This window comes from Phacochoerus africanus, chromosome 3 (genome assembly GCF_016906955.1).
Source record: "Phacochoerus africanus isolate WHEZ1 chromosome 3, ROS_Pafr_v1, whole genome shotgun sequence".
Taxonomy (NCBI): domain Eukaryota; kingdom Metazoa; phylum Chordata; class Mammalia; order Artiodactyla; family Suidae; genus Phacochoerus; species Phacochoerus africanus.
Genome location: NC_062546.1, coordinates 137,933,891 through 137,955,884, shown reverse-complemented (window position 1 = coordinate 137,955,884; position 21,994 = coordinate 137,933,891). Strand labels below are relative to the sequence as shown.

The window sequence follows — 21,994 nt, the reverse complement described above, 5'->3', positions numbered from 1 at the left end:
GACTCTTCTTTATGATTTGTATAACATTCTATTGAAAGGAATTTGTTTTTTTTTTTCTTCCAATATATTTATCGAGATATACGTGACATACAGCACTCTATAAGTTTTAAGGTGTACAGCATAATGATTTACGTAATCATGAAATGATTAGCATAGTACGTTTAGTGACTATCCACCATCCTACATGGCTACGAAATTAAAGAACTAGAAAAACATATTTTTATTTGTGATGAGAACTCTCAGGATTTACTCTTTCAACAGCTTTCTCATATGTACAGCAGGGTTATTTGTATTGGTCATGCTGTACTTACATCCCTAAAACTTATTTTATAACCGGAAGTTTGTCCCTTTTAACCACCATCATCCAATTCCTCTCCCCTTGTTTTAATAATGTTTACTTAATATTTGAATATCCAGTCATCACATTAAAAAGGAGACAACCATTTCAATTAAAAAGTTACAGTTGTTTTAAATTGAGATCCAAGTATTCAGCACTATCATTTAAAGTAGAGATGATACCAGAAGTAAGGTCAGAGTCATTAAAAGGATGAAGGGAGCTACTGGCTAAGATGGTGTTCTCTTCAAAGGGAAGCAATCCTCTGACCCTCTGGTTCCAGCTTTTATAGTGACCGCCACATGAAAAGTCAAGAAGCTGTCTCATAGTTCTCATGTGACTATGTATGAAGACGTGGGTATAGGTGACATGGGTGGGATTATACTAACAAGTTATACTTGCACTAGTGAGTCACCTCTTTGAAATAGTTAAGGCTTCTAGACTTAATATGTGTCCTTTTAGTCTTGTTAAGTATTCCAAATGTAGAGTTCAATTGTAGAAATGTTCCCATTGAATGCGAGCCAGCTAATCTGTTATTTTATTGTTTATTTTTTCTATCTGCCAACATTAGCCCGAAGAAGCCATAGTAGCTTATGAGCAAGCATTAAACCAGAACCCAAAGGATGGGACCTTGGCAAGCAAAATTGGGAAAGCGCTTGTCAAAACTCACAACTATTCAAAGGTAAATACTTTAAATTTTGAAATATGTTGGATCAAATTTGCAAACACTGTTCTACCCGCAACCTCATCATTCCTGGTCAGATTCATTAACCACTGAGCCATGACGGGAACTCCCCATTTGTATCTTAATGGTTGTAAACTCCAGATTTGTCTCTACAAACTGAAATTTGAATTAAAGACTTTCTCAGTGTTTCAGATTCTTCTTTGCTGCATTTTGCAAAGACTGAACCCTAAAGTTCAGGTTTCATTTTACACCAAAATTCTGCCACCAAAGAAATGATAAACTTACTATTGTTTACATCTCTTTCATGATATGACAGAGCATGGTAGATGTACTTTCTCTTGAACCAGATTTGTAAGCCATATGCTTTGAGGGTTTTTTTTTTAAATTGTTTTCTAGTAAGGATAATGGATTTTCCTTTAGTTCTTATAATCCTTGTCCTGTTCCTTGTAACTATAGAACAAAAATACAACAGCTAGCAAAGTATTTACATTCAATAAAGTTCACTAACTTCTGGAATAAAACTCGTAAAGATTTTTGACCAAATACTTTTCTTTAACTACTTGTCACAAGAAATACTAGCCCTTGCATGACATTTGATTCTATAAGAAAAATGGCTTCCTAACCTAGAGTGCAAGTATGTGCATAAGCTGCTTTAAGTCATAATGTATAGCAGTATCTCTGCTTGAATGCCACTCTCATTGCCTCTTTTCCCTAACTGAAATGGATTTTGTTTAGGCAATCACTTATTATGAAGCTGCTCTGAAGAGTGGACAGCAGAATTATCTTTGCTATGACCTGGCTGAGCTCTTACTAAAATTGAAATTGTATGACAAAGCAGAAAAAGTTCTTCAGCATGCTCTAGCTCATGAACCTGGTATGAAAATTTTTCTGATTTGAAAAAATATACTTGAGACATCTTTTTTATTTTTATATTATAGTAATATGAATTTGTATCCTCAGTATGTGAGGTTGGTTGTTACATTTATCAGAATGTCACTTTACTAAAATAAGATACTTAAAAATCTAAAAACAGATTTATGAAATAGTTAATTAATTGGGTTAAGAAAAGTACTTTCCTAAGTGACATAAAGGATATTTCCTTTACCTGTTTAAATACCAGATGTATTTGCAATTTAAACGTCTTTAATGTTTTTAGAGGTTTTTTTTTTTTTTAAATCAGCACAATTAAAGAATATAATGTGCAAGTCTTCAGTTTCTCCTGTGAATTTTACTTGCCCTGTTATTAAACCTCCCTAGAAGTAACCATTTCTTTATTTTAGTATATATTTCTTATATATTTATGTATATATCTAAATGTTATCTGCATATTATTTTTTAATCTTTTTCCATTATGGTTTATTACAGGATGTTGAATATAGTTCTCTCTACTATACAGTAGGATCTTGTTGTTTATCCCCTCTGTGTATAATAGCTTACATCTGCTAACCCCAACCTCCTCCCCCTTGGCAACCACAAGTCTGTTTTGGTCTCACAGAGAGGTTCATTTGTGTCATATTCTAGATTCCACATGTAAGTGATATCATATGGTATTATGTCTTTCTCTTTCTTACTTCACTTAGTATGATAATCTCTAGTTGTATCTATGTTGCTGTGAATGCCATTATTTCACTTTTTTATGGCTGAGTAGTATTTCATTGCTTATCTGTACATTTTCTTTTTTTTTTTTTTATTTTCCCACTGTACAGCAAGGGAGTCAGGTTATCCTTACATGTATACATTACAATTATATTTTTCCCCCAGCCTTTCTTCTGTTGCAACATGAGTATCTAGACAAAGTTCTCAATGCTATTCAGCAGGATCTCCTTGTAAATCTATTCTAAGTTGTGTCTGATAAGCCCAAGCTCCCGATCCCTCCCACTCCCTCCCCCTCCCATCAGGCAGCCACAAGTCTCTTCTCCAAGTCCATGATTTTCTTTTCTGAGGAGATGTTCATTTGTGCTGGATATTAGATTCCAGTTATAAGTGATATCATAAGGTATTTGTCTTTGTCTTTCTGATTTATTTCACTCAGGATGAGATTCTCTAGTTCCATCCATGTTGCTGCAAATGGCAGTCTTTTTTATGGCTGAGTAGTATTCCATTGTGTATATATACCACATCTTCCTAATCCACTCATCTGTTGATGGACATTTGGCTTGTTTCCATGTCCTGGCTATTGTGAATAGTGCTGCAATGAACATGCGGGTGCACGTGTCTCTTTTAAGTAGAGTTTTGTCCGGATTAGATGCCCAAGAGTGGGATTGCGGGGTCATATGGAAGTTCTATGTATAGATTTCTAAGGTATCTCCAAACTGTTCTCCATAGTGGCTGTACCAGTTTACATTCCCACCAACCGTGCACGAGGGTTCCCTTTTCTCCACACCCCCCTCCAGCAATTGTTCTTTGTGGATTTATGAATGATGGCCATTCTGACTGCTGTGAGGTGGTATCTCGTGGTAGTTTTGATTTGCATTTCTCTTATAATCAGCGATGTTGAGCATTTTTTCATGTGTTTGCTGGCCATCTGTATATCGTCTTTGGAGAACAGTCTATTCAGGTCTTTTGCCCATTTTTCCATTGATTGATTGGCTTTTTTGCTGTTGGGTTGTATAAGTTGTTTATATATTCTAGAGATTAAGCCCTTGTCAGTTGCATCATTTGAAATTATTTTATCCCATTCTATAAGTTGTCTTTTTGTTTTCTTTTGGGTTTCCTTTGCTGTGCAAAAGCTTTTCATTTTGATGAGGTCCCATGGGTTTATTTTTGCTCTAACTTCTATTGCTTTGGGAGACTGACCTGAGAAAATATTCATGACGTTGATGTCGGAGAGTGTTTTGCCTATGTTTTCTTCTAGGAGTTTGATGGTGTCCTGTCGTATACTTAAGTCTTTCAGCCATTTTGAGTTTATTTTTGTGCATGGTGTGAGGGTGTGTTCTAGTTTCATTGCTTTGCATGCAGCTGTCCAGGTTTCCCAGCAATGCTTGCTGAATAGACTTTCTTTTTCCCATTTGATGTTCTTGCCTCCCTTGTCAAAGATTAATTGACCATAGGTGTCAGGGTTTATTTCCGGGTTCTCTATTCTGTTCCATTGGTCTGTCTGTCTGTTTTGATACCAGTCCCACACTGTTTTGATGACTGTGGCTTTGCAGTATTTCTTGAAGTCTGGGAGAGTTATGCCTCCTGCTTGGTTTTTGTTTCTCAGGATTGCTTTGGCGATTCTGGGTCTTTCGTTGTTCCATATAAATGTTTGGATTGTTTGTTCTAGTTCTGTGAAAAATGTCATGGGTAATTTGATAGGGATTGCATTGAATCTGTAGATTGCTTTGGGTAGTATGGCCATTTTGACAATATTGATTTTCCCAATCCAGGAACGTGGAATATCTTTCCATTTCTTTACATCTTCTTTGATTTCTTTGATGAAAGTTTTATAGTTCTCGGCATATAGGTCCTTTACCTCCTTGGTCAGGTGTATTCCGAGGTATTTGATTTTGTGAGGTGCAATTTTAAAAGGTATTATATTTTTGTATTCCATTTCTAATATTTCATTGCTGGCATACAGAAATGCAACTGACTTCTGAATGTTAATCTTATATCCTGCTACTTTGCTGAATTTATGAATCAGTTCAAGTAGTTTTGGGGTTGAGTCCTTCGGGTTTTCTATGTATAGTATCATGTCATCTGCATACAGTGACAGTTTGATCTCTTCTCTTCCTATATGGATGCCTTTTATTTCTTTGGTTTGTCTAATTGCTGTGGCTAGGACTTCCAAAACTATGTTGAAGAGCAGTGGTGAGAGTGGGCATCCCTGTCTTGTTCCAGATTGGAGTGAGAAGGCTTTCAGTTTTTCCCCATTGAGTATTAGATTTGCTGTGGGTTTCTCATAAATGGCTTTGATTATATTCAGGAATGTTCTCTCTATACCCAGTTTGGCGAGGGTCTTGATCATGAATGGATGTTGTCCTTTGTCAAATGCTTTTTCTGCGTCTATTGAGATGATCATATGATTTTTGACTTTTTTTTTGTTAATGTGGTGTATGATGCTGATTGATTTGCATATGTTGAACCATCCTTGTGAACCTGGGATGAACCCAACCTGGTCATGGTGTATAATTTTTTTGGCATGTTGTTGGATTCGGTTGGCTAAGATTTTGTTGAGAATTTTTGCATCTATATTCATCAATGATATTGGGCGATAGTTTTCTTTTTTGGTGGTATCTCTGTCTGGTTTTGGAATGAGGGTGGTGGTGGCATCATAGAATGTCTTTGGGAGTATTCCTTCTTCTTCAACCTTTTGAAAGAGTTTAAGGAGGATGGGCACCAATTCCTCTTTATATGTTTGATAAAATTCACCTGTGAAGCCATCTGGTCCTGGACTTTTATTTGTAGGGAGTGATTTTATGACCTCTTCAATTTCATTTCTAGTGATCGGTCTGTTCAGTTGGTCTGTTTCTACTTGATTCAGTTTTGGCAGGCTGTAAGATTCTAGAAAATTGTCCATTTCTTCCAGATTGTCAAACTTGTTGCCGTATAGTTGTTCATAGTCTTCTCTTATGGTTTTTTGTATTTCTGCTGTATCCGTTGTGATTTCTCCTTTTTCATTTATAATTTTGGTTATTTGGGTTCTCTCTCTCCTCTTTTTAGTGAGTCTGGCCAGGGGTTTGTCAATTTTGTTGGCCTTTTCAAAGAACCAGCTCTTGGTTTTATTAATTTTCTCTATTGTTTTTTGAGTCTCTATTTTATTGATTTCTTCTTTTATCTTTATAATTTCCTTCCTTCTGCTGACTTTAGGCCTTTTTTGTTCTTCTTTTTCTAATTCATTTAGGTGGAGGGTTAAGTTGTCCATTTGGGATCTTTCTTCTTTTTTGAGAAAGGCCTGTATTGCTATAAATTTCCCTCTGAGCACTGCTTTCGCAGCATCCCATAGATTTTGAGAGGTTGTGTCTTCATTATCATTTGTTTCAAGGTAGTTTTTAATTTCCTTCTTGATTTCCTCATTGACCCATCGGTTTTTTAGTAGCATGTTGTTTAGTCTCCATGCAGTAGGTTTTTTCTCTTTCCTTTTCCCATGGTTGGTTTCTAATTTCATGGCATTGTGGTCAGAGAAGATACTTGAGATAATTTCTATGCTCCTAAATTTATTGAGATTAGCTTTGTGTCCCAATATGTGGTCGATTCTTGAGAATGTTCCATGAGCTTTTGAGAAGAATGTGTATTCTGCTTTTTTTGGATGTAGTGTCCTGAAGATATCAATGAAGTCTAACTTTTCTATTGTTTCCTTTAGGATCTCTGTTGCTTGATTGGTTTTCTGTCTAGAGGATCTGTCCATTGATGTGAGGGGGGTATTAAGGTCTCCTACTATGATTGTATTCTCATCAATATCTCCCTTTATGTCTGTTCATATTTGTTGTATGTATCTGGGTGCTCCTGTATTTGGGGCATATATGTTGACGATAGTAACATCCTCTCCTTGGATGGATCCCTTAATCATTAAGGAGTGTCCTTCTTTGTCTTTCTTTATGTCTTTTGTTTTAAAGTCTATTTTGTCTGATATGAGTGTTGCGACTCCTGCTTTTCTGTCATGTCTATTGGCGTGAAATATTTTTCCCCACCCTTTCACTTTCAATCTATATGTATCTTTTGTCCTAAGGTGAGTTTCTTGTAGGCAGGATATTGAAGGTTTTTGCCTTTTTATCCACTCAGCCACTCTGTGTCTTTTGATTGGGGCATTCAGTCCATTGACATTTAAGGTGATAATTGATAGATGATTATTTATTGCCATTTGAACCTCGTGTTCCAGTTGATTCTATGGTTCTCCATTCTTCCTTTTTTTTTTTTTTTTTGTTTGGATGGTCTCCTGTTATTATCTGCTTGAGTGTATTTTTTTTTTTTAATTTTTGCAAATGCAGTATTTGGTTTTGGCTTGTGGTTGCCCTGTTTTTTAAGTATGCTAACCCCTTCCCATAATTGTGTGTTTTAGCCTGATGGTCCTGTAAGTTCAAACACTTCATTACTATATTAAAATTAAGATGAGAAACATACAAACCAACAAACAAAAAGGGTTATTTATTTCCTAACATCCCTTGCCCACATTTTATGGTTTTGATGACTCTTTTTTATTTTTTTCTTTTTAATTTTATTTTGTTTGAAGCATGTTCATGATTAAATCTGTATGCTGGCTTATTTGAGTGACTGCTCGCTGATTGCGGTTTCCTCAGTCCTAGTTCTTCCTCTTCTTCTTCTTTTTTTTTTTTCCTTTTCTTTTTTCTTCCCTTTCCTTCCTTTCTTTTTGGTTTAGAGAAGCCCTTTCAATATTTCCTTTAACCTGGGTTTTGTGTTGCTGTATTCTTTAAGTTTTTGTTTGTTGGAAAAAATTTTTATTTCCCCTTCTATTTTAAATGATATTCTTGCTGGATAGAGTATTCTAGGTTGCATATTTTTTTCCTTTGAGCACTTTATTTATTTTTTTTATTGATTTTTTTTTTTTTTAGTATTTTTTAATCTCTATTTCCTCTCTGATCTTTTTGTTGTTGTTGTTGTTGTTGTTGTTGTTGCTATTTCTTGGGCCGCTCCTGCGGCATATGGAGGTTCCCAGGCTAGGGGTTGAATCGGAGCTGCAGCCACCGGCGTACGCCAGAGCCACAGCAACGTGGGATCCGAGCCGCGTCTGCAACCTACACCACAGCTCACGGCAACACCGGATCGTTAACCCACTGAGCAAGGGCAGGGACCGAACCCGCAACCTCATGGTTCCTAGTCAGATTTGTTAACTACTGCGCCACAATGGGAACTCCTCCTTTGAGCACTTTAAATATCTCTTGCCATTCCCTCCTGGCCTGTAGTGTTTCTGTAGAGAAGTCAGCTGATATTCTTCTGGGGGTTGCCTTGTAGGTAACATTCTGTTTTTCTCTTGCTGCCTTTAGGATCCTCTCTTTATCACTAACTTTTGCCATTTTTATTATGATGTGTCTTGGTGTGGGTCTATTTGGGTTCAGTTTGTTTGGGGCCCTCTGTGCTTCTTGTATCTTGAACCCAGTATCCTTTAGATTTGGGAAGTTTCCAGCGATAATTTCTTCAAATATATTTTCCATCCCCTTATCTTTTTCTACTCCTTCTGGAATTCCTATTATGCGTAGATGGGTCCGCTTTATATTATCCCATAGGTCTCTTATATTGCTTTCCAGTTTTTTGATTCGGTTTTCTGTCTGTTGACCGGATTGAGTGATTTCCATTCTTCTATCTTCCATATCACTGATTCGTTCTTCTGCATTATTCATTCTGGTTTTTACTGCCCTTAGTTCCGTTTGCATCTCTGCAAATGAATGTTCTAGTTTTTCTTGGCTCCTCCTTATATTTTCTAGTTCCTTTCTGAGGATATCTGCATTACTGTTCATATCTTCTCTTAATTCCTTCAGTATTTTCACTAGTTCTCTTTTGAACTCCAGGTCTGTCAGACTGCAGAGATCTGTTTCCTTGTTGACTGTTTTAGGTGAGTTCTCCTGTTGGTTTGACTGGGGGTGGTTTCTCAGCTTCTTCATCTTGCTTGTTGTTTTCTTTCTCCTGAGGGAGTTGTACTCTCCGTTATCGGGCAGTGTTTGCCTTGTCACTGCCGTGGAATATTTCCTGAGGGCTGGCATTGTTGGTCAATCTTTTTTGAGGCAGTGTGGCTTTTCTGGAGTGTTGATGGGGCTAACAGTGTTTCTTTGAAGCAAAGGAGGACTTCCTGAGGGCAGACAGGACTGGGTGGTCCACACCACGATGGTAGCAGATTTCCCTTGGTCATGCAGAGCTTGCTCTGATGTTTTTAGGCTGTGGGGTTCTTGCAGGGGGTTGGTGGTGTTGGGCAGCTGTTCCTCAGGAGTGCAGCATCCCCTGGGGGCTGGAGCAGCTATCTGCGTCACTGAGAACCTAAGAGGCTCTTCCCTAGGGCAACCCAACTCAGGAGGACGTCCTGCGAATGTAGGCGGATCTTTTCACAGTCTGGCCAAGCTTGTTGCAGCTTTTCTGGGCTGCAGGGGCTCCTCCAGGGGGCTGGTGGTGCTGAGAAGCTATTCCGCGGGGGTGGGGCACCCCATAGGGGCTTGGGCAGGTAGCAGGGCCTTTGGAAACCCAAGAGGCTCCTCCGCAGGGCAGCCTGACTCAGAAAAACTGTCCAAGAATTAGGCAGATCTATTCACGGCCTGGCTAGGCTTGTTCTAGCTTTTCTGGGCTGCAGGCCTTTTCTCGGGGGCTGGTGGTGTTTGGTGCTGCTCTGGGGAAGTGTAGCCCCTCCAAAGGGCAAGCAGGCCTGTGCAGGGACAGCCCCTGTGGTGGTAGGCTTCAGGCAATTGTTGAGGCCAGCCCTCCTGGATGGCAGGCAGCCCCAGGTTCGGCGAGAGCGTAGGGGGTGGTGGGTGTACCACATTTTCTTTATCCATTCCCCTGTCAGTGGACATTTAGGTTGTTTCCATGTCTTGGCTATTCTAAATAGTGCTGCTGTGAACATAGGGATGCATATATCTTTTTGAATTATAGTTTTATCTGGATATATTCCTAGGAGTGAGATTGCTGGATCATGTGGTAGTTCTATTTTTAGTTTTCTGAGGAACTTCCATACTGTTTTCCATAGTGATTGCACCACTTGCATTCCCACCAACAGTGTAGGAGGGTTCCTCTTTCCCACACCCTCTCCAGAATTTGTTATTTGGAGACTTATATAATGATGGCCATGCTGACCAGTGTGAGGTGGCACCTCACTGTCACTTTGATTTGCATTTCTCTATTAGTGATGTTCAGTATCTTTTCATGTGCCTGTTGGCCATTTGTATATCTTCTTTGGAAAAGTATTTATTTAGGTCTTCTGCTCACTTTTCAATTGTGTTGTCTTTTTGTTGTTGAGTTGTATGAGTTGTTTGTATACCTTGGAGATTATGCCTTGTCAGTTGCATTGTTGGCAGCTATTTTCTCCCATTCCTTAGGCTGTCTTTTTTTTTTCTTTTTTTTATGGTTTCCTTTGTTTTACAAAAGCTGTAAGTTTGATTAGATCCTATTTGTTTATTTTTATTTTTATTTCGGTTGCTTTGGGAGACTGATATAAGAAAACATTGGTACAGTTTATATCAGAGAATGTTTTGCCTATGTTTTCTTCGAGGAGTTTTATGGTGTCATGGTTTATGTTTAAGTCTTTAAGCCAGTTTGAGTTTATTTTTGTGTATGGTGTGAGAATGTGTACCAACTTCATTGATCTACATGGAGCTGTTCAGCTTTCCCAACACCACTCACTGAAGAGACCTCTTTCTCCCATTGTATATTCTTGCCTCCTTTGTTGAAGATTGTAAGTGTATGAGTTTATTTCTGGGCTCTCTATTCTATTCCATTGATCCATGTCTTTTTTTAAACCAATGCCATGCTGTTTTGATTACTGTAGCTTTGCAGTATTGTTTCAAGACTGGGAGGACCATGCGTCCTGCTTTGTTCTTTTTTTTCAGGATTGCTTTGGCAATTCTGGGTCTTTTGTGGTTCATATACATTTTAGGATTATTGGTTTTAGTTCTGTGAAAAATGTCATGGGTAATTTGATAGGGATTGCATTAAATCTTTAGATTGCTTTGGGTAGTATGGCCATTTTGACAATATTCTTCTGATCCAAGAGCATGGGATGTCTTTCCATTTATTTAAATCATCTTGGGTTTCTTTGATTAATGTTTTATTCTTCTCAATATATAAGTCTTTCATCTCCTTGGCCAGGTTTATTACTTAAGAATTTTATTTTTGGAGGTATAATTTTAAACTTTTTTTTTTTTTTTTACTCTCCCTCTCTGCTGTTTCGTTGTTAGTATGAAGAATTGCACCTGATGATTAACATTAACAATATGTTGATCTTGTATTCTGTTAACTTGCTGAATTCATTTATCAGTTCTAGTAGTTTTTGTATGGAGTCCTTAGGTTTTCTATATATAGTATCATATCATCTGAATATAGCAACAGTTTTACCTCTTTCCTTCCAGTTTGGATACCTTTTCTTTTTCTTGTCAGATTGCTGTGGCTAGGACTTCCAAGCATATTGTTTTTAAATGTATCATTCTTACAGTCTTTTTCACATAGACTATGTTGCAGATATGGTTTGAGGTCAATACATACATGTCATTCTATTGAACAGACTCACAACATTTTATAACTTCATAAGTTATCTAACTTTTTCCCAATTTGTTTTCCATTCTTTTGCTATTATAAACCATGTTAAAATGAGTATCTTTGTATCTCATTCTTTGGTGTATACTTGCTTATATTTTGTAAAAGCACAATAAGTTACAGGTATGTGCACTTAAAATTTAATTGTATACTTTCAAATTGCCTTCTTATAAATTCATACAAATTTACTTGTTATGTACTTCTTAATAAAATCTAGTGCTTGCTCATTGCAAAACTTTAAAGATTATAGAAGTAAATGAAAGCTGTGTCCCTCTCCCACTTTGCAAAGAAATCCACATCCTGATCCATCACTCTGCCCGTCTTTGTGTGTGTCTCTCACACACAATTAACATAATACTTTTTTCAACCAAGTTCCTATTTTAAAAGATAAATCAATTTAGTAATTATTAAATTACAATTAGATATGGTTTACCTTTTCTAAATATTTTATATTGATATAATAAACTCTTTTTTAAATTTTATGTTGGAGGAGTTCCCGTTGTGGTGCAGTGGAAACGAATCCAACTAGGAACCATGAAGTTACGGGTTCGATCCCTAGCCTCGCTCAGTGGGTTAAGGATCTGGTGTTGCCGTGAGCTGTGGTGTAGGTTGCAGACACGGCTAGGATCTGGTGTTGCTGTGGCTCTGGTGTAGGCCACAGCAACAGCTCAGATTCGACCCCTAGCCTGGGAACCTCCGTATGCCATGGGTGTGGCCCTAAAAAAGTAAATAAATAAATTTTATGTTGGAATATAGTTGTTTTACAATGTTGCATTATTTCAGGTGTGCAGCAAAGTGATTCAGTTACAAGTATATCCATTCTTTTTCAGATTCTTTGACCCTGTAGGTTATTATAGAATATTGTGTAGAATTCCCTTTGCTATATATTAGATCCTCATTGATTATCTATTTTCTATATAGCAGTGTATATATGTTAGTCCCAAACTCTCCTCTTTACCTTTTCCATCAAAAAGGGGTCATATTATACTTAGAGGTCTGCAGTATGCACTTTTTCACTTAAAATAACTTCTCTCCATGTTGACAAATGTAGCACTTTTTAATTTTTTCAGCATAGGCTGTGTATTTTACTGTATGTCGATATCAATTTATTTGAAGAATCCCCTATTGATACACATTTATACAGAAGAAAAGTTGGAAACCTTACAGAGATAGAATCTTTGTTTGTGTACCACTGTGTACTGCTTAGAGTTGAATCTTGCTCCATTGTTCTTAAGGGTAAAAATGTCCCAACATTGTATAGTATTAATTATAGAGAAAAAGCCTTTTAATTTGCATTTCTTTGATGATTGATAAAGTTAGGTTTTATTTTATATCTATAGATCTTATTTTCACTAGGAACTTTTCATTCCTACTCATTGTCTTTAATGAAAAATAGGTAAAGGATTAATCTATTATTAATTATTCAGTGTTAATGTTCACGTTAGTTTCTGAGGCAAATACAATTATCTCCATTTTTAAATTAGCAATCTAATACTCAATTTTCTTGACATTTCCAGGTTCTCCTAGCTGATAAATTGTAGCACCCATGTTCTAATAAACATCTTTAACTTGTCTGAAACTGCATTCCTGATCTGCCTCCCACATCTGTCTCAGTGCAGCCTTCTTTATCTCAGTAATGTCATCTTTCTTTTCAGTTGCGAAGATCCAAAATACTCACCCTTGTCTTTGCTCGTAGGAAATCCTCTTGATTCTACCTTCCGGAGGTGTTCAGAATCCTCCTCTGTCTCTCATTATTTCCAGTGCTGTCACCCTGTCCAAGCTGCATCATCTCTTAGGTGGATTACAGCAGTTGCCTCCACTGGTCTCCCTGTTTCCATCCACAACCCCACACCCTGACACAGCCTTTCCCAACCCAGCAGCAGAATTGGACCGTTTAAACAACAAAGTCCAATCATGCCTGCCCAAGCTCACCCTTGCCTCCCATTTCAGAGTTAACCAAAGTCTTATAAGGACTTAAATGGCCCTTCCCACCTCTTTGCCGATTTCCTCTGACCTCTCCACCCTCCTCTCACCATTGTCATAACCTCACTGGTGTTCCTTGTACCATCCTAGAGCTTTTCTTACTTGTAAAATAGCAGTAACAAAACCTACCTCTCAGGTTGAGGTTTTAAAGAAATAATGTATGTAAACCACTTCAAACAGAGTATGGAACAGACCATGCACTCCATAAAAAGTGGAAGAAACATCTTTTTGTTAATTATCTAGGGTTCTTTTATTACTCTTAGATTACAAAGTAATAATACCAAATATTTAAATAGCACTGTGCACAAGACTTTATTTTAACTGCTTTGCATATGTTAACTTATTTAATAATTTGCTAACTTTTAAGTTTTACCACCATGCTGAGTGAGATAGGTACAATTATTTTCCCTATTTTACAGATGAAAGGGAGGCACAGAATGGATAAGTACACTGTTCAACTAGTACCTTGTTAGCTAGTAAATGATAAAGTTTAAATTTAAAACCAGACAAGTCAGTGTTCTTATTAACTGTAACTGTATTGCTTATTAATGTCTATTATTTATTTTATTTTTTAATGTCTATTATTTAAAAAATAACATTTACCTTCTTAACTGCATGTATCAACTACCCTGTCTTGTTTTTTGATTCAGTATACAACATACAAAAATTCTTATACACCTAAGAATGAAAATTGAAATTCTTATCCGTGTTGTTATATTGTGATCTCCATATGTCTAAGAAAAGCCTCTAGTTTTTATCTAGTTCTTTCATTTTTCTTCTAGCCAGTTTTTATGCTAAATCTTTTTTTTTTCCAATTGGCCATTTTTCAGTTAATTTACTGGACATTTTAAAACTTTATTCACAGTTTTTCAAAATCAAAGTTTAAAAACCTGTAGAGAAATGTAAACATTTTAATTTTTATAATGATTTTTATTTTTTCCATTATAGCTGGTTTACAGTGTTCTGTCAGTTTTCTACTGTACAGTGAGGTGACCCAGTGACACATGCATGTATACATTCTTTTTTAGATCCTGCTATATAGCACTGGGAACTATAACTAGTCACTTATGATGGAGCATGATAATGTGAGATAAACATTTATTTTAAATGAGGTTTTTTTTTTTTTCTTAATACTTTTTATTTTTTCATAGTAAATGAACTTTCAGCTCTCATGGAGGATGGACGTTCTCAAGTTCTTCTAGCAAAAGTTTATAGTAAAGTGAACAGACCTGGTGATGCAGTCACTTCGTTACAACAGGTAAACAAACAGCTTTGTTTGGGAGGGTTAAAAGTTGGAAATGGCCACCAGCTGTCACAGGAAATAAGTCAGATAGAAATAATACTTGAATGTCAATGGATCGTACTGTTTAAATATATTATTGCTAATTATTATAAAAATTATGGAAGGTTGATATTCTTAATCCTATTTTATAGCTAAGGAAGCTTGGTTTAATGACTTGTATAAAGTCATAGGACTAGTGTCATAGGATTTGAATTTACTTTTTTTCTTCCACTTTTTTGTCCACTTTAATTTCTCTTAATATTTTTTGGTTTTTAATGTAGAAGTTTTACATATCCTTAGATGCATTTAAGTAGCTGATGTGTTTTGATGATTTTTCAGTTTTCGGTTTGCTGCAATTTTATCTAATGCACTCTCTGCATCTATCAAGACGGTTTTAAATTTTCTCCAATTTTTTGTCAATATAGTGTATTGATTTTTCAAATGATAAACCACTCATATTCCTAAATAAATGTCACTTTGTTACAATTTTTTTTAAAAAGATATTTCTAGAATTTAAAGATATTTCCTAATATTTTGCCCAGGATTTGTGCGTATATATTCATGAGAAGGATTGTTTCTAACACATGCTATTTCTTTAATGTTTAGAAAAATTCACTATTAACACCCTATGGAGTTCCTATCATGGCTCAGAAGTTAGCGAACCTGACTAGCATCCATGAGGATGCGGTTCCATCCCTGGCCTTGCTCAGTGGGCTAAGGATCCGGCGTTGCCATGAGCTGTGGTGTAGGCTGGCAGCTACAACTCCGACTAGACCCCTAGCCTGGGAACCTCCATATGCTGCGGGTGTGGCCCTAAAAAGACAAAAGAAAAAAAGACATGTACTGATGAAGATCAGTATTAATATCTTATCCTTAATTATTGTTAGTGTTTTACCCCTATTTTCTGTATCACATAAGAGAATTACACCTAACCTGAGGTTAGCTACCATTAGCCACAAGGAAAGTGTAATTTTTGTAATTTAGACTTTCAAAACATTTTAGAAGTGAATTTGGCTTATTTCACTCCATTATGAATATCATTAAATTCCACCTACCTTGGCTGCATGAGCCCCTGTGTTACATATGCAGACATGTGGAATAACACTAACAAAAAGAACAAACAATATACTATGGCTAGACAATGCCAACAAACCAAAATCAAATTCACATTGCATTTATATGTGATAGCACAAGGATTATTCATCTTTCATAAAATTTGAAGAACCATAGCATTCTGATCTCTAAAAAGATACATCTTTTTAAGGTACAATTAAAACAATTGAATTTCAATATTACAATACAATTCAAATATAATTTGAATAGAAACTTATAAATGCTATCAAAGTTTTTGATATTTTAAATTTAAATAAACAAATGTATACATACTTCTATACTTGAACATGCATTAATATAACCAAAATAAAAATTTTATGAAACACTATTAACCTTTACCACATGCTATATACATTTCATATTTTCTAATCTTTTATTTCCAAAAGAATGCTTATCATGATGCCCTAGGTTAAAATTATGACCTGTGCTTTGAAAAATAATCAGCTTTAGACCATCTTCATCAAATACCAGTTGTTAACCAACATTTCGACAGGAGTCCCCAGAAGGGCTCCCCGTGTATAGCATAATGTGTGGCAGATGGTGGGCATTTACTGTTCATTAAATGAATGCATGAATGCATGAGTAAATGATTTAGCTCAAAGGTAAATTTTATTGTGAAGACCTAACACATAAGAGTTCTCTCTCACTCGTTAAAGGAAGGTTTCAGTCTTTCAGAAACCAGATTCATGGGTGGAAAGGCTGATAGTCTTCATTTTAGCAAACTACTCTGCCTTCTTACCCTGAGGAAGAAGGTATCTGCTTCCCTTAGGGGTGTATATGCTTTGTGAAGGACCAGATGTACACACCATCAGTGGACTAGCCATTTCCCTATTGTTAGACATTTGGATTGCTTCCAGTTATTTTGTTTTTGTATTGTTGGGATTTTTTTGTTTGTTTTTATAGCCAATAACAGTTTTTTTTTTCCTTGATAATAAATAACATGTTTCCTTTTTTCCTAAGTGATGTCCTTAGTACCTTCTCAAGAATGGAACAGCTAAATTTGATAGCCTGGTTAGTTTTATGGCATTAGCATGTTTTACTAGGGTGTTCCCCACAAAGACTAGACTGATTTATATGCCATTGGCAATATATGGATGCACTTAATACCTGAAACCTGGCAATATTTAATTCAATAACTTTTAGATACTATTTTATTAATTTAATTAACAGTTGAAATTTTCATTTATTTAATTAGAGCTTCTAGATAAATTTCTAGATGCTAGAATATAAATATAAATATTTGTTTCATGGTTGCATTTCCCCCTTAGTGAGCTTCCTGTACGTCCCTATAACAGTGGGAAAAGACCTTGTACTTTTATAGTACTTGAGTTGCAAAGATAAGTGCATTCTGGCTCATTTGCAAACAAGTACATTTTTAAGACTTCAATTAAGACGTTTTCTTTGGATCGAGCTTTGTTAGATTGAGGGCCAGTAATGCTTAAATAACTGTGTAAAATTATGCTACTTGTGAGTTATTAAGAACTGCTTAATTTCTTTTCTGTTTTTTTTAAAATTCCTTTTTATCCTTTTATTTTTCGAGGCTCGAGAATTACAAGCTCGGGTACTAAAACGTGTTCAGATGGAACAGCCAGACGCAGTTCCTGCACAGAAACATTTAGCAGCTGAAATTTGTGCAGAGATTGCAAAACATTCTGTTGCTCAGCGAGACTATGAAAAAGCAATTAAGTTTTATAGAGAGGCTCTTGTTCATTGTGAAACAGATAATAAGGTCAGTACCTTTATAAATTTTAAATAACTTGTATTCCAGATGTCATCTAATTTCCCCAAATATAAACTTCTTACCAGCTTATTTGTAAAGATCTGAAAAGAAATGCAAGATAAAATAGTTTTTAGAAATTCTTCAAAATACATCATGCCTTAAATTAATAATGCCAGAGTCTAAAAATTATTATGGGTTTGTCACATATGTCCTTTATTATGTCAAGATAGGTTTCCTCTGTGCCCACTTTCATAAATGGTGTTGTTAGCATAAATGGGTGTTGAATTTCATCAAAAGCTTTTTCTGCATTTTTTGAGATAATCATGTGGTTTTTATCCTTCAGTTTGTTAATGTGGCATATCACACTGACTGATGTGCAGATATTGAAAAATCCTTGCATCCTTGGGATAAATGCCACTTGGTCATGGTGTATGATCCTTTTAATGTACTGTTGGATTTGGTTTGCTGGCATTTTGTTGAGGACTTTTATATCTATGTTCAACAGTGGTACGGATCTGTAATTTTCTTTTTTTATGTTATCTTTGACTGGTTTTGGTGTCAGGGTGCTGGTGGCCTCATAGAATGAGTTTGGGAGTGTTCCTTCTTCTGCAATTTTTAGAAATAGTTTCAGAAGGATAGCACTTCAAATAATAAGCTTTTAGTTACATTGATCTTTTCTGTTTTTTTTCTTCACCTTTATTTCATTTATTTCTACTTTGACCTTTATGATTTCTTTCCTTCTACTTACTTTGCGTTTTGTTTGTTCTTCTTTCTCTGGTTGCTTTAGTTGTAAGGTTATATTGTTTATTTGAGATTTTTCTTGTTTCCTCAGCTAAGCTTGTATTGCTATAAACTTCCGTATTAGATCTGCTTTTTCTGTGTCCCATAGGTTTTGGATTGTCATGGTTTCATTGTCATTTGTCCCTAGGTATTTTTTGATTTCCCTTTGATTTCTTTAATGATTAATTGGTTGTTTAGTGACATATTTTTAGCCTCCACATGTTTGTATTTTTTTCTTGTAGTTGACTTCTAGTCTCATAGCACTGTGGTCGGAAGAGAAGCTTGATATGATTTCAGTTTTCTTAAATTTACTAAGGCTTGCTTTGTGGCCCAGCATGTGATCTGTCCTGGAGAAGTTCCCTGTGAGCTTGAGAATTTGAGAAAAAAGTGTATTCTATGGCTTTCTGATGAAATGTTCCATAATATCAATCGGTCTAATTTGTGACATACTATGCATCTAAAAAAGCGTCTGGTCTAATATGTCATTTAAGGCCTGTGTTTTTTCTTTTTTTTTTTTTTTTTGCTTTTTAGGGCTGCACCCGTGACATATGGAGGCTCCCAGGCTAGGGGTCTAATCAGAGCTGTAGCTGCTGGCCTACACCACAGCCATAGCAACTCAGGATCCAAGCCACATCTGCAGTCTACACCACAGCTCACGGCAATGCCAGATCCTTAACCCACTGAGCAAGGCCAGGGTTTGAACCCACAACTTCATGGTTACTAGTTGGATTCATTTCTACTGTGCCATGACAGGCCTGTGTTTTCTAGTTGATTTTCTGTCTGGATGATCTGTCATCCCTTGATGTTATGTGGTGTTAAAGTCCCCCACTATTATTGTGTTACTATAACAGACATTTCTCCAAAAAAGACATACAAGATGACCAACAGGTCTATAAAAAGATGCTCAGCATTGCTAATTATTAGAGAAATGCAGATCAGAACTATAATAAGGTATCAACTCACACCAGTCAAAATGGCCATCATCAAGAAAATCAACAAATAGTAGATGCTGGAGAGGGTGTGGAGAAGAGGGAAGCCTCCTACACTGTTGGTGGGAATGTAAGCTGGTCCAGCCACTATGGAGAACAATATGGAGGTTCCGTAAAAAACTACAAACAGAACTACCACATGATCAAGCAGTCCCATTCCTGGGCATCTATCTGGAGAAAACCATAACTTGAAAAGGTACATGCACCCCATTCATTGCAGCACTGTTTACAATAGGCAAATCGTGGGAGCAACCTAAATGTCCATCAACAAATGAGTGGCTAAAGAAGGTATGGTATATACATACAGTGGAATATTAGCCATAAAATAGAATAAAATAATGCCATTGGTAGCATCATGGATGGACCTAGAAATTATCTAGTGAAGTTAGAGAAAGACAAATATCATATATCACTTATATGTGAAATCTAAAAAATGATACAAATGAACTTATTTACAAAACAGAAACAGGCTCACAGACTTCGAAAACAGACTTACAGTTATCAAAGGAGAACAGCGGGGGGAATAAATTAGGAGTTTGGGATTAACATTTAGTAGTTTGGGATATAAATGTACTATATGTAAAATAGATAACAAGAACCTACTATAGAGCATAGGAAAGTATACTCAGTATTCTGTAATCACCTATAAGGGAAAAGAATCTGAAAAAGAATGGTTATTTGGATATGTATAATTGAATCACTCTGCTGTATACCTGAAACTAACACAACATTGTAAATAAACTATACTCCAATATAAAATAAAAATTAAAGTAAAATGAAATTATGGAACAAGTGATATAAAGTAAATCTGCAAGCTTTTTTTTTAATATTCATCTGTGTTTTAATAATCACTTTAAAACAATTTCACAGTCTCAGGTAACTGAATGTAGATGAGTCAATTCAGGTTATTAAACAGCTTTTGTACACTTCTAAATTTCAATTGCTATTTGGTGTTAGATGTATAAAAATCACTAGATTAAACCTCTTAGGTGACACAGCATGAAAATAAATGTAAAAATAATATCAGTGTAGAAAATTTACATACATGGCCAGTTATGTAAACTGTTACACTCAGATCTTGATAGATGATTTTTTTAAAATAGTCTAATAAATGGCAAAATACTTAAATAAGTGATATAGAATAAAAGATACCCATATTTTAGAGTTTAAAGTTTAAGATTGAACTTTTTGAAATTAATACAGCTCTTTCAGATGTAAGGCAAAGATAACCTTTATTAAGACATAACTGAACAGTACCGTGTTCAGTGGTGGCTAAAGGGGTTGGAATCATAGTAGTAAATCTGGAGCACACCTTAGAGACAATTTGATTCAAGGTGTTTTTTTTTTTTTTTTTTAGCAAATGGTAAGACAGATTTAGAGAGGTAGAGGGACTTGGTCATCAAGGGCTAGAATTTTTTTTTTGGTATATGGAAGTTCCTGGGACAGGGATTGAAGCTGCATCTGTGGCAACACTGCATCCTTTAACCCACTTCACCGGGCCAGGGATGGAACCCATACCTCTGTAGTGACCTGAGCTGCTGCAGTCAGATTCTTTTTTCTTTTTTGGGGGGGAGCCACACCCACAGCATATGGAGGTTCCCAGGCTAGGGGTCCAATTGGAGCTGTAGTCGCTGGCCTATGCCACAGCAATGCCAGATCCAAGCTGCATCTGAGACCCACACCACAGCTCACGGCAACGCCGGACCCTTAACACATTGAGCAAGGCCAGGGATCAAACCTGCATCCTCATGGATGCTAGTCACTTGTTTCCACTGTGCCACAGCAGGAACTCCTTGGACTAGCAACTTACCTCCAGATTTAAGACCAGTGTTCTTTTTACAATGCTTTTTTGTCTCTCTCTACTTTTCAAATAAGTTACGGCCTGTTCCCTGACACTCTAGGATAAGAGAAACTACAGGTGAGCAAACCTATAGTTTTCTTGCCTGTCATGCTTGGCATTTTCAGTGTATTCACTTTTGGTCAAATATAGTTTAATCCATGCCTAGACATTTTCCTAATTCACTTTTTATTCCAAACAGTTTCTGACTGAGCTTGCCCTTCTCTATAGATAATGCTGGAGCTGGCGAGATTATACCTAGCACAGGACGACCCTGAAGCCTGTCTGCGGCACTGTGCCCTGCTCCTCCAGAGTGACCGGGACAATGAAGCCGCCACCATGGTTAGTCCAGGAGACCTCAGTGCTGCTAAGGCGGTTGGGTTTTATATATATTCCATATGGATGTTTCAAATTTTACCTGATAAAACTAATAGTAGATGAGAGGCCTGGCTTATGTTGGCTTTTGGAAGAAATAATAATTTTTTTTTTTTTTTTAAAGCCAGTAAGGGAATTTATTGTTTCTCATAGCTGGGAATCACAGGAGGTGGATCCATTTTCAAAAATAATTGGACATAGGTTTCCACATTTTTTAAAATTATTAGTACCTTTTACCAGTAAAGACCAAGACTTCTAAGAATGGAGAATCTAGGTCAGTTCTTTACTTGCCCTTGTGGGCCTAGTTAATTTGTCTTTATAACTAAGAGGATTCTTGGTCAGGAAGAGTTCATGTGGTTAAGCTATAATTTGCTAAAAACTAACTTTTAAGTATTTACTCAAATATGCCTTTAACAGTTTCAGTGGGACTTTTAGACTTAGAAAAAAATCTTGATGTATCATTCTAAGATGGTGTGTTTTAGAGTTGTTTTCTTTCTCACTTTTACTTGGGTTGAGGTTTTAACTTTTCAGACAGCTACGTAGGTGACAGTTTGTAAGGTTCATTTAGTAATTTTTACAAATGAGTCACTATAACTGAAAAGAAATATAAGAAGTCTCCCTTTTAAAATACATAATAAGAAAATCTCAGTATGTCTTGGTCATTTTTTTTTAACTGTTTTTCTTTTTATTTATTTTATTTATTTATTTACTTTTTTGTCTTTTTGCTAT

The 21,994-nt window shown here is 36.1% G+C and overlaps 1 protein-coding gene across 3 annotated transcripts in view; it reads left to right on the top strand.

The window, feature by feature from the left end:
- The window catches only part of TTC21B (tetratricopeptide repeat domain 21B), an 87,976-nt gene that overhangs the window by 39,651 nt on the left and 26,331 nt on the right, over window positions 1-21,994 (top strand). For 2 of the 3 annotated variants that reach the window (XM_047772786.1, XM_047772788.1), the window contains 5 exons: window positions 906-1,016; window positions 1,755-1,893; window positions 14,321-14,427; window positions 17,105-17,293; window positions 21,122-21,232. In XM_047772786.1, the coding sequence (XP_047628742.1) occupies window positions 906-1,016; window positions 1,755-1,893; window positions 14,321-14,427; window positions 17,105-17,293; window positions 21,122-21,232 (657 nt within the window). The remainder of the gene's footprint in view (window positions 1-905; window positions 1,017-1,754; window positions 1,894-14,320; window positions 14,428-17,104; window positions 17,294-21,121; window positions 21,233-21,994) is intronic. The other variant, XM_047772787.1, reaches the window with a different exon arrangement.